At 44.2% G+C, this 13365-nt stretch overlaps 1 protein-coding gene across 3 annotated transcripts in view; it reads right to left on the reverse strand.

The window, feature by feature from the left end:
- Positions 1 to 13365, reverse strand: part of atp8a1 (ATPase phospholipid transporting 8A1) — a 232151-nt gene that overhangs the window by 113244 nt on the left and 105542 nt on the right. For all 3 annotated transcript variants that reach the window (XM_071399246.1, XM_071399245.1, XM_071399247.1), the window contains exons 6-14: positions 11589 to 11629; positions 8100 to 8173; positions 6537 to 6606; positions 6061 to 6188; positions 5555 to 5666; positions 5240 to 5405; positions 1970 to 2097; positions 1627 to 1704; positions 1224 to 1312 (exon numbers count right to left, since the gene is read on the reverse strand). In XM_071399246.1, the coding sequence (XP_071255347.1) occupies positions 1224 to 1312; positions 1627 to 1704; positions 1970 to 2097; positions 5240 to 5405; positions 5555 to 5666; positions 6061 to 6188; positions 6537 to 6606; positions 8100 to 8173; positions 11589 to 11629 (886 nt within the window). The remainder of the gene's footprint in view (positions 1 to 1223; positions 1313 to 1626; positions 1705 to 1969; positions 2098 to 5239; positions 5406 to 5554; positions 5667 to 6060; positions 6189 to 6536; positions 6607 to 8099; positions 8174 to 11588; positions 11630 to 13365) is intronic.

A 13365-nucleotide genomic window follows, 5' to 3' on the forward strand; every position in this document is an offset into this window, starting at 1 on the left:
CCTTGCACCTGAACCTTGGCTGGAAAGGAAGGCGTAGCAACCTGAACCTTGGCTGGAAAGGAAGGCGTAGCAACCTGAACCTTGGCTGGAAAGGAAGGCGTAGCAACCTGAACCTTGGCTGGAAAGGAAGGCGTAGCAACCTGAACCTTGGCTGGAAAGGAAGGCGTAGCAACCTGAACCTTGGCTGGAAAGGAAGGCGTAGCAACTACTTGTCCTTCTCTAGCTCGCAGGTCGGACAGCTTCACCAGTGGCACTGGAGATAAAACAGGCGTTCTTGTCCCCCAACCCTGCACTTCCTCAAGCATGTTTTTAATTGAATTAATCATGTATTGTCACGCTCTGCTGAGATATTCAGTCTGCACCCTATTCTCTTTATAGTGCACTACTTTGGACCAAGGCCCATAAGACTCTGGTCAAAGTTACTGCACTATATGGAATAGGGTGCCATTTGGGATGCAGCCACAGTTCCCTGGGAGCTTCTTAGCTGCCTGTATCACACTAAGCAATGTGTGTCATTTTCAAATTGCAGAAAGGAACTGATAGCATATTCACAGAACAAATGCATTAGGAACTAACAGGACAACTCCCTCCTGCAGTGTAAGACCATCAAATAAAAACACGGGCTGAGATTAAAGCACTCTGTTACAACATTACATGAGTTTTTGAAGACTCAACTAACTATACAGTCTAGGCAATCCTAGAGGTGGTATAATTTGAACAGCCTTACTGAACAGCTGTGAGCAGTTGAGTATACCACAGCTGATCTGATGGGTAAAGGTCCCTAGCATCTATTACAACCACAATACATACTGCATTAATTCCTGGTCAGCGCTCCAATACAGAGCTAAGCAACAACATGGAAGCTCTACCCATCATCATCACACTCTCATAAACATTTTTTTATTTTTTTATTAAATAAAATAAAAAGACAGACAGACAATTATCACAACTGTTCTGGGGGGGAAAAAGTGCCTTTGCGTGCAAACAGTATGCCGTGTTATTTATAGTCTGCGTCGAAGAGTGGAACGCACTGATGCAACTGCTAATGAGGCGGCTGGGGACAGGACAAGGAGTGCCAGATGTACAGCTGTATACCACAGTACACACTTCACTTAATGAAGGTGGTTGGGAGAGAGGAGGGAGGAAGGAGAGAGGAGTGGTAGAGGGAGAGAGGAGTGATAGAGGGAGGTAAACAAGCGAGGGGGAGTGGAGTCAAATCTTACCCGTAGGCCACGCCGGCGACGGTGCACTTCTTGAACTGCATCACGTTGCAGGTCAGAGTCCCCGTCTTGTCGGAGAAGATGTATTTCACCTGTGACAAGAGCGAGACAGCTAATCACTGCTCAGTGTCGATCGGAGACAGCCAATCATTGCTTAGTGTCGACCAGCGGCACACCAGCGACAGGAACGTTGAACCAAGTGGCGCTCCATTTAAATCAGTAATGGAATAAGATCAGACTGCACAAACGCTTTACTTCAAATGGTAACCAACACCAATTCATGGGTGACTAGAATTCATTTTTTGTCAACAAATGTGTATTTGCTGCAACTACTATGTGCAGGGGAAGGTGGATATAATTCATGAATTAAATATAATTCATAAAAATGTTGAACAAGCAGCATTACCTGTCCTAGTTCTTCATTCAGGTTGGAAGTGCGAGCCACGGCTGGGGTGTTAGTGGGCTCATAGAGCATGTCTGTATCCTGAAATAATCATATAGAATGTTATGAGACAACAACTTCAAACATTTCAACTTTGACATCAAGTGACTAGACAGCAAGAGACCTGTGTGCCATGCACGAAAGACTTGAATTGGGGTCAGAGCTATGAGACATTAACAGGGTTGGAGGTCAATTACATTTCAAATTAGGAAGTAAACTGAATTGACTGAATTAACAATACATGTAATTGACCCCCAACCCCAGTCATTGATAACCACGGGGCTCCAAATCCTGTGTCTTCTCTCACCCAGTTGATGAAGAAGGCCTGTGTGAACTTGATGACCTCCAGAGTCACCAGCAGACTGATGGGGATCAGGTTGTTGAAGAGAATGATGAAGGTGAGGAAGTTGAGGCCAAAGTTTGCGGCACCACCATCTGTCAGGAGGACGGCAAGATTCGGGGGGAGAGAGGAACAATAGACCAGATTTTTGTCAGCATTGAATCCCACCCAAAACCATCGGGAAAAAGCCCAGTTCCCAGAGTTCTAATGCTCAACGTTTTCACAACGCAGTGTATGCCTTGTACAACGTTGTATCAATGTTGTGCATTAGGTGAGATTTAATACCCATCTCTTCCACCCCACTTCATCCTCTTCTCGCCACTGAAATTGATATTTACTCCAATTAAGGTCCCATAATTCTGGCTACAGAAATGGGACTGATCTAGAGTAGAATCATTTATGTCATATAGCAGCAGCCTTGGCATCCAGCATGATCCAGGCAATGAATTCCACAACGCACTGTGAGGAATTATGGATTCTCTTTCACCCGATCCACGATGAAACAATCAAAAACACCAAAAAGGAGACATACAACCCCCACTGTCAGAGTAGTAGCTCACACAAAAACATGAGTTATGTGAATTACCTTTCCTCAGCTTGCAGGGGTCGCAAGAGAAACTTTCCTCAACCAAAGCGTTTCCCTTTAGTTTAGCAGTTGCGAGGAGCCCTTTTCCCCACAACAGAATGATTTAAAGATGAAATCATAAAAAAAGATGGGGTTCAAAATGGAAGCTACTGCTATTGGAACGACAGCACACAGAGAGGAGAGGAGGGAGGGCTTGCCAGAGGTGGGGTGGAAGACAAACGAGTTTGATGTCTCAAGACAAAAGGAGAGGGATTCAGTCCAAAGCACATTCCTGTCCCAACCAACAAGGAGTGTAAAAGAACAGGATGGATTTAGAGATCAACATTGAGCAGTGTGATTGGCCTGTAAGTAACTATTTTCTCTGTAGTTTGTGAGGTCACCTTGTTACACATGAACTGGTATATTCTCAGAGGGGTAAATAAGGTTGGGATCAGATTAAATTGCAGCCATGAGCAAGTCAATCACAACAAACCAAGACATGCACCATCCACCCCTCTATCTCCTTCTTATGTCTGACTAAAGCTGTGATATATTGGAGTAAAATTCAGGTAATACGTGATTTTGCGTCAGTATTTGCTTCTATTTCAGAGCATGCGTATCCAAAAGTAAAACCAGCCCATCTCCTCTACTATAACTTTCTACTATGGTAGAGCAAAGAGCAGCCACAACCGTCGGCTAACTTTTAAGATGAGTTAACGGGTGAAGTGCGGGGTAAGCTGTTTAAGCAGTGGGCAGTCAGCAGAAACCGACAAAATCTGCGAAAACCAGCAACCTGCTTTTTAGTGGACGGGGATTTAACTGAAAGTGATGTGTAACAGGTGGCGTGAACATATAACAAATGGCCAGAAGTTATTTTCAACTCTTCATCTGCATAAAGGCTGTTAAGATCTAAAGACTGGGAACCATGCCAGTTTGGATGTCAGCAGTGTAGGCTGCGTCAATGTCAAGTAAATTTTTTATCGTGTATGCATAAACATAAACGTGCCCTCTTTGACATACTGTATGGGGAACGTACAGTATGTGGTTTGATGTGTGGTGATCCAGTTTCTCTCCCCACTAACCAGCATGCACTGCCAGTCCATTCATCTTGACATTGTACTCTCCATCTGACTACAGATTGTGTTGACATGTCTCAATGTGCAATTACAGTCACGTAATTTGGGTAAGCAGTATGTAAATGCTACAGCGAAAGTTAATATGATTTGATGAATTCACCACCTCTCTCTTTTGACACAGGTCGGAAAAATCTTCAGTGGACTGAGTCCCTCCCTCCCTAAAAGGAACAGTCAGTCTCAAGATGGACGCCTGCTTTATGACTCACATCACCCTCATTTGAACACCACTCTCTGCTCCACCCCATAGGATGGGGGTCTTTTAGGTGGGAGTTTCAAAGCTACAAACAAGAGCAGTGAAACCCCTGGAGATCGAGCCAATCAAATTTTCTGAGACTGAGGGGAGAGTAGGTCATAAAACAAGCATGAAATTGACAACCTCTCCTAACACAGGCCTAGTTGAATATAGAGTAATGGCTGTAGTGAGACGTTAATCAGTTTGCAAAACGAGGCTCACAGACTCATTGGAAAATAAGGCCATCTTTAGCAATGGGGGAAAAAATACTAAAGCACTTTTCAAGTAGCCACAGAGGTGATCTAACCTTCATTCTACTACTGAGGCTGTAAGGTTCTATTACCTGTCGCTTTTATTCTTTCAATAATAGTTAGTCTAATACCGGCTTTAATTGAAAAACATGTCTCAAGAGTGGATGTGAAAATCTATCTTGTGCTGAAATAGGTTTTGAATCACTCCTTCGCTCTCTGTTTTGCTTTATAAAGAATAAACACTGGCAGCGGAGGGAGGGAGAGAAAGAGGGAGGGAGGCATTTAGAAAATGTCACCGGTAACCCCTGGGTTGTACTGCAGCATCTATGTTCAGCTACACGTAGAAGAATCCTGCCTACCAAGAGCTTCCTGAGCGCAATCTCATCTCAAAGAGCAGAAGTGAAGTTTCTTGACTCATGGTCCATTTGTGGTAAAAAAAAGGCACAAAAAAAGGGGGTCTGGATCTGAGGCCTAGGTTTGCAAAGAGTTTAACGCATCACACACGAATGGAGGAGAAAGGGGGAAACACTGTGTGGATCAGGCACTAAAAGGAACTAAAGAGTAGAGCGTAAGAGCTGGAGGGGTAAACCTAGCGTCGGATCCCTGGCCTGTGCTGTCCATGGCAAGAGGGCCCTTACAAAATACGACAACCATATAGAGGGGGCTTAGCATAGGCAGAGCTTCAGTTAGGGTGTTAGTATGGAAGGGTCATTCACGGATTGGCCAAGGCTTTTAAATGGTTGTTACCTGGAGCTGTTAAAAAACAACAAAGAAAAACAAAGAACCAAAACAGAACATTAGAAATTAACCAAAATGTACAGCAGGGCACTGATATTCAACCATTCCTTTCATTCACATCACATCTATGCATGTCACAATCAGTTATGTTTACATGGGAATACCATCAATCCCCATCGCCACATATTTGACTTGTGTTGCAAATACATACTTTAACAGAGGCAAAGTAAAAGAAACAATGACACAGCGACATCAACAAAACTTAACTCAAAAAGCAGACAATATGTGGACTATATCTTGCGTTGGTGCTCTTACAGTTCAAGTCCATGTACCAGGCTGCATTGCCGTACTGGTACTTCCAGATGGTCTGTCCGATTGAACAAACCAGAGAGATGGCCAGTAGACAGCCGAACAGCAGTAGAATTTGGAAGTTTGTGATGCGCTCCACGTTGGACAGCTTCAGAGGCGGCCGTGTGGAATTCTGGACAAAAGTAACAGACATAATAGAAGTTATAATACAAAACCCCCCAAAAAATGACTGATATGTGGGTTTCTTACAAACCTAAGTGGCTCTGGATAAGAATGTCTGCTAAATGACAAATGTACATGTGGACCAGCAGAGGGCTTCACCTGCATGAGCTTGGTGTCGTGTCCAGTGTAGACCACGACGCCATGGACCCACTGGGTGTTCCTCAGCTGGGCACCTCGCAGCAGAATCTGGTCCGGGCCCAGAGGCGCGGTGCTGGAGTCACAAACAGAAGTGTCCGTGAGTCTCCAGCATAGGCGTAGTGTGTGAAACTATGGAACTCAAATCCAACGTTGAGCTATTACTGCTATAGTGACACTGTCACTGAGTACAGAGGGAACAGAAGTCCTCACTTCTTCCAGTTTTCAGGGACTTTGTTCTACCTCAGGATTAAGATGCAAGTCTGTATTTCAGATGACTGACACCATGTTCTTTCTTACTATGGATTGGCAAAGCCCCCAAACAAACACATAAACTAACACTAAGCAGGTGCTTCTAATCTTCTCTTTACTTCATAGAAACATTAAATTAGCCACAAACCCACACAATTCACTGTGGTGGAAAAGCTGCTAGCTGGTTGAAAAAGGAAGAGCGGTGTGTTGTGTCCCACCTGTGTCCGTCCAGACGAATGTTCCCCACAAACTCATAGAGATGGCGGTTGGGGCTCTCGCACTCCATGCGCCCAGAGAGACGCATCAGGCTGTCAATGTCCTTGATCTCCGAGGTGATTTGCAGTCCCTGTGTGCACGCACACACACACACACACACACACACACACACACACACACACACACACACACACACACACACACACACACAAAGGTTCCAGGTTCCAATTATATTTCAATTAAGTCAATAAAGGGGATAGCCTATATTGAGAAAACACTTCACTTTCGTAATGGACTGAGCTAAAATTGGTTACTGTGGTTTCTGAAATATCAGAAAAAATATCAGAACATCTCATCTGGGAAACTCCTGGAAGGCTGACCAAAAGTCATCCCTGGCTGAGTTTCAGTTCAATACTTCCAAGTTGCCTATTTCCCAGGAGATGGAGTAAACGAAAATGTAGGAGAGAGAAATAATCACCTGTCGGATTTTGAGGTTCGTTTCTCCATCCAAGTTTGACGTCTCAATGTAGCACATGCCTTGGGGCTCACTTGTTTAAAAAGGGGACGCAAAAAAGCATCAAATTGAACATCGGACCTGGAGAACTTAAGATAAAAGTTAATTCTATATCATATTCAAAACAGACTCATTCATCTATTTAATGATGATTTTTGATAGAAATAGGGAGGTGGGACTCCAACAAACAAAGACCGCAAAGTTTTCTGATACCAAGTTGTTTCAAACTAATACAGCCAAACATTTTATGACAGCCCCAAGTCCTGGAAAAGCGGCACAGGCAAGGCTAACATCTTTGTTTGCAGCTGTCCTTGAACTCAGTCGACTTTCAAAGACAGAGAAAGTAAACAGGCATGCCGAGCGAGCACTGGAATCACAGCAGAACAAATGGGGCTCTGACAGACACAGGGACAGAGTTACAGAGCGCACCGGACCAGGCAGGGTCGCTGGTTAGCTGCTCTTTTAATAGAGCAATTGATGCATGACAAGGGCCCATCCAAAAACAGGGGAAGAAGGAGAAAATCCAAAAGGGTTTTGTCCCACTCGAACCCTAATCTCAATCAATGAGGTAGTAGTTTCAGCTGTTTTGAGTCATTGGGTGATCAATAAGGGTTTTGGATTCCTGACCACAGACAATTGCTCTGCAGGAATGTTCTAAACCCAGTCAGTCATGCTTCAAATATCCTGTTGACAAGATGGGACCAGTGCATCAACAACACTGTTGGAGTATTCATTAATATTTAGTATTAATCAAATATTCCAAATATCTACTTGATTATAGTAGATACATTGTTGTAAGCATGTTACAATATGCTATTATGCCTGGTTCAATTCCAGGCTGTATCACAGCGTAGTCCGGGTTAGGGTTTGGCCGGGGTAGGACGTCATTGTAAATAAGAATTTGCTCTTAACTGACTTGTCTAGTTAAATAAAGGTTAAATAAAAATAAACAAATATGCCAAGATAAATTAAAATGTTGTCATGTCAGTCATAGAAATGTCACTATTTCTATGGTCCCAGCATGCAACGTTTTAGGGTTGACTTATATAGCCATGCACAGTTAGGAACATGGAAACCCATTCACAGTTCACACACAAATTTATGCTCTTGTCTCAAACTAAAGTATGCTTTTCTGTGGTGCTACACTAAGAAAACTAACTGAAACACTTTCCATGTTTGCTTGACGAATAACAGTTTGGTTACAGGTCTTAAAGAGCAATTCAATAATTTATGTCTTGTCTCGCTATATTTTCAAGCCATAAAAACATTTCTTGTTAAGGCATCTGACTGTGCCTAGATGGGAACAATGTGTTCACTGACCTATTCACCTTAATCTCTGGCTTTACCAACATAACCAGAGCTTAACCTTCCTGCCTTAGAATGTCAAATCCAATATTTATCATTAATGTTGGCAGTGCAAGACAAAACGTCCTGAGTTGTAGTTGACTTGTATGCTATGCCCCTCTTCCCACGCTCCCACCGCCACACTCCCACCCTCATGCTCGGCAGTGTGGTTTGGTTCCTGACCTGGAAGACAGAATGACAAGGTCGGCCGGGAGGTGATCCCCATTGGCCGCTTTCACTACCTCCCCAACGCCCACCTGATAGTACCCAGCATGCACCAGGAGGGGCCAGCGAGAGCAGGGGCATCCAGGAGGAGGACATTAGGGAGAGAAGAAGGGGAGGAGGGTGAGAGGTAGAGTACAAACAAACACCAAAACAAGGGAGGGGAAAGAGAATGGTTTAATTTTACGCAATAATAAGGACAGTGTAACCCTTGCACGTCCAGAGGTTTTGGTATAAACTGGTTTCAAATACCATTTGGACAAGGTTATTACAAACTATATCAAGTCATTTAGGATCGTCATATACAGTACTATACAAATACAATAACCCAATTTACTCAATATAAATCATAGGGCGAGAGAAATTACAATTTAATGAGATTTTAGATGAGGTCTGGTTAACGTGCAAATAAATCGCTGCTGTGCACAGACAAAACAGTGTGCCTTCTGGATTCAGTACAGCGTGTAGGCCTGTGCCATCTGGATTCTGTACAGCGTGTAGGCCTGTGCCATCTGGATTCAGTACAGCGTGTAGGCCTGTGCCATCTGGATTCAGTACAGCGTGTAGGCCTGTGCCATCTGGATTCAGTACAGCGTGTAGGCCTGTGCCATCTGGATTCAGTACAGCGTGTAGGCCTGTGCCATCTGGATTCAGTACAGCGTGTAGGCCTGTGCCATCTGGATTCAGTACAGCGTGTAGGCCTGTGCCATCTGAATTCAGTACAGCGTGTAGGCCTGTGCCATCTGGATTCAGTACAGCGTGTAGGCCTGTGCCATCTGGATTCAGTACAGCGTGTAGGCCTGTGCCATCTGGATTCAGTACAGCGTGTAGGCCTGTGCTATCTGGATTCAGTACAGCGTGTAGGTCTGTTGCATTGTTTCAGCTTTTTCAAAGTATGGGTAATAGGTCAGAAAGGACATAATCAGACAGTAAACCGATGCAGGGCCCAAAGTAAGACCTGGTCCAAATTAAGTTTGAAAAGGTGAAGGAGGAAAGGACGTGAAGACATGTTAGAAGGAAGTGATGATTCCCACAATGCAATACTGTTTCTCAGTCTTTAAAACTATTTTCAATAGCAGTAGCAGCAGATCTGGATCTTCACAACATTGAAAATGTAGCAGGCACTTAACCTGCTTTGATAGTAGGCCAACGTTTTTAATCGAGGCACTTAAAATGTCTGCTCTTATTTGGAATCAATCACCACTTCCTTGTGTGAGCTGACAGAGAGAGGGAGGGAGAGAGAGAACAGGGGGAGGAGATGTCCTCAGGGTCTGGCAGGAACAGGAAGGTGAACCCACAGACCTCTACCTGGATGACAGGAGGATAGAGTCCGCAGGTACGTAATCTGAGCATCCTACTCGAATTATATCTCCCACCACTGCCTGGAAGAAACACACTGGTTACTGATGGATAGAGACCACTGCCTGGAAGAAACACGCTGGTTACTGATGGATAGAGACCACTGCCTGGAAGAAGCACGCTGGTTACTGATGGATAGAGACCACTGCCTGGAAGAAGCACGCTGGTTACTGATGGATAGAGACCACTGCCTGGAAGAAACACACTGGTTACTGATGGATAGAGACCACTGCCTGGAAGAAACACGCTGGTTACTGATGGATAGAGACCACTGCCTGGAAGAAACACGCTGGTTACTGATGGATAGAGACCACTGCCTGGAAGAAACACGCTGGTTACTGATGGATAGAGACCACTGCCTGGAAGAAACACGCTGGTTACTGATGGATAGAGACCACTGCCTGGAAGAAGCACACTGGTTACTGATGGATAGAGACCACTGCCTGGAAGAAACACACTGGTTACTGATGGATAGAGACCACTGCCTGGAAGAAACACGCTGGTTACTGATGGATAGAGACCACTGCCTGGAAGAAACACACTGGTTACTGATGGATAGAGACCACTGCCTGGAAGAAACACGATGGTTACTGATGGATAGAGACCACTGACTGGAAGAGACACACTGGTTACTGATGGATAGAGACCACTGCCTAGAAGAAACACACTGGTTACTGATGGATAGAGCCCACTGCCTAGAAGAAACACACTGGTTACTGATGGATAGAGACCACTGCCTGGGAAGTCATGGAATGTCATGGAACTTTTTCACATGATCATCATGTGAAAAATTAGAAGTAAACAATCGTAGTGAAATAATAGAAATGATAAGACAGGGGAATAAATAAGCCAGTCGTCTTTCCGGGGTTGGTCAACCAGGCAGAAAACCTGGGTCGTGTTTATTAGGCACCTAACGGAAGAAAGTGTCATGTAACAGGAAGGGACAACCTAGACTTGTTTTCATTTTCTGTTACGGTGTTAGTGTGCCCTAATGAAAACGACTCTAAATATCTGCATCTGTATTTCATACCCCAGCAAAATCCTTGTTTCTGCCCAAAATGTCAGAATGAGATCTTCCCATAAGCATTAATATAATATCTAGATCAGTAATTCACCTTGTTCTGTAGCCTCTGGGGTTCATCATTAAGTGTTTGGCTTCCCCAATTTCAGAGGCAATTTCCTACAGTAATGGTAAAAAAACAAACCTCTCCCGGTTTGAAATGACAATATATTTACCCGGGCCACTAAAACCATGCATTCTCCAGAACCAGAGGCAATGGTGAATCTTTTCTTAATGTCTTCTCCTGCCTCTCACCACCCCAGCAGAGCTATAGTAAGGAGAAACCAGTTGTGTGTGCCTTCTATTTAACGGCCAGGCTATTAATATCACACATCCTTACCTTTTTTGCTTTTTCACCTGATTGTTGTGGGTGGACCATTTCTGACACGGTAATTAACTGGGGTGTTTTATGACCACTGGACTAAAAGCTGCTCTCTCTCTCCATGTCTGTTATGTTCTCGGGCATAGCCTTCCTTCTCTTCTTATCGCTGTCCGTCCACATGGAAGCAGTGGATTAATTAGTGACCAGGCCAGGCTGATGAAAGGGGCCGGATGGCAAACAGGAGGTGTTGGTGTGTGTGTGTACTAAATATAGAAAGATTGGATAGGAAGAGACTGTTGTGGACACATCCTCATCAACATCTGTTCTTTGTTCCAGTTCTTGTGGGATGTCAGTGGCTGTCTATGAATATCTCTCCTAGAATAACATCATACCCCTGCCTGATGCCGTTGGTTAAAGGGGAAGTTCCGTATTTTACAAATTAATGTTAGATGATCCCAGCATCCTTAAAAAATGTTATTTGTCCATTACTTTACTTATTTGCATGGTTGCCCCCATCACTCCCATTGATAATCAACTACCTGTGGCTAAAGTTAGCAGAAGTTTGTAGTGGCGGTTCAAATAAAACCGATCCATGGATTACCCTACTGTCTCTCCTGGTGCATAGACTACTTTCAGAGTGCGGAACAATCTAACACTGAATTGCAAAATACAGAACTTTAAGTTAAAAGGAGGTAGTCTGGTAATGTACCTTGGCCCAGTGCACGATCTCCCAGGCACCATTCCTCAGCACTTTAAAGAGCAGAGACAAAAAGGTAAAAGAAGTGTTGTGACACGCAAGACAAATCACCACCACCATGCTTTGTTTAGCCTACTTGGAAGGCACAGTGTTACACAATGCATACCGAGCCATATATTATGTCTTGTCATTCGACAACAAAGAAATACATTCATGTTTTGGAGGCTAGGCCTACATACACACAATGTACACACACACACATTCAAAAGTTTGGGGTCACTTAGAAATGTCCTTGATTTTGAAAGAAAATACAATTTTTGCTCCATTAAAATAACATCAAATTGATCAGAAATACAGTGAAGACATTGTTAATGTCGGCACAACGGCACATTGTGTTAGCTAATCCAAGTTTATCATTTTAAAAAGGCTTACTGATCATTAGAAAACCATTTTGCAATTATGTTAGCACAGCTGAAAACTGTTCTACTGATTAAAGAAGCAATACAACTTGCCTTCTTTAGACTAGTTGAGTATCTAGAGCATCAGCATTTGTGGGTTCGATTACAGGCTCAAAATGGCCAGAAACAAATAACTTTCTTTTGAAACTTGTCAGTCTATTCTTGTTCTGAGAAATGAAGGCTATTACATGCGAGAAATTGCCAAGAAACTGAAGATCTGGTACAACGCTGTGTACTGCCTTCACAGAACGCAAACTGGATCTAACCAGAATAGAAAGGCCCCGGTGCACAACTGAACAAGAGGACAAGTACATTAGACTGTCTAGTTTGAGAAACAGACGCCTCACAAGTCCACAACTGGCAGCTTCATTAAATAGTACCCGCAAAACACCAGTCTCAACGTCAACAGTGAAGAGGCGACTCCGGGATGCTGGCCGTCTAGGCAGAGTTACAAAGAAAAAGCCATATCTCAGACAGGCCAATAACATTTAAATATTAAGATGGGCAAAAGAACACAGAGGAAGATTGGAAAAAATTGTTACGGACAGACAAATCTAAGTTTGAGGGGTTCGGATCACAAAGAACAACATTCGTGAGACGCAGAAAAAATTAAGATGCTGGAGGAGTGCTGGAGGCACACTGGATATGATGTGATGGTCTGGGGGGGCTTTGGTGGTGGTAAAGTGGGAGATTTGTACAGGGTAAAAGGGATATTGAAGAAGGAAGGCTATCACTCCATTTTGCAACCCCAGGCCATACCCTGTGGAGGGCGCTGAATTGAAGCCAATTTCCTCCAACAACAAAACAATGGCCCAAAGCACAGCGCCAAATGAGATGATTGTGGACTACAAGAAAAAGGAGGACCGAGCACGCCCCCATTCTCATCGACGGGGCTGTAGTGGAGCAGGTTGAGAGCTTCAAGTTCCTTGGTGTCCACATCAACAACAAACTAGAATGGTCCAAACGCACCAAGACAGTTGTGAAAAGGGCACGACAAAGCCTATTCCCCCTCAGGAAACTAAAAAGGCTTGGCATGGGTCCTGGGATCCTCAAAAGGTTCTACAACTGCAACATCGAGAGCTTCCTGACTGGTTGCATCACTGCCTGGTACGGCAATTGCTCGGCCTCTGACCGCAAGGCACAGAGGGTAGTGCGTATGGCCCAGTACATCACTGGGGCTAAGCTGCCTGCCATCCAGGACCTCTACACCAGGCGGTGTCAGAGGAAGGCCCTAAAAATTGTCAAAGACCCCAGCCACCCCAGTCATAGACTGTTCTCTCTACTACCGCATAGCAAGCGGTACCGGAGTGCCACGTCTAGGACAAAAAGGC

The sequence above is a fragment of the Salvelinus alpinus genome, chromosome 4 (assembly GCF_045679555.1).
Source record: "Salvelinus alpinus chromosome 4, SLU_Salpinus.1, whole genome shotgun sequence".
NCBI classification, from domain to species: domain Eukaryota; kingdom Metazoa; phylum Chordata; class Actinopteri; order Salmoniformes; family Salmonidae; genus Salvelinus; species Salvelinus alpinus.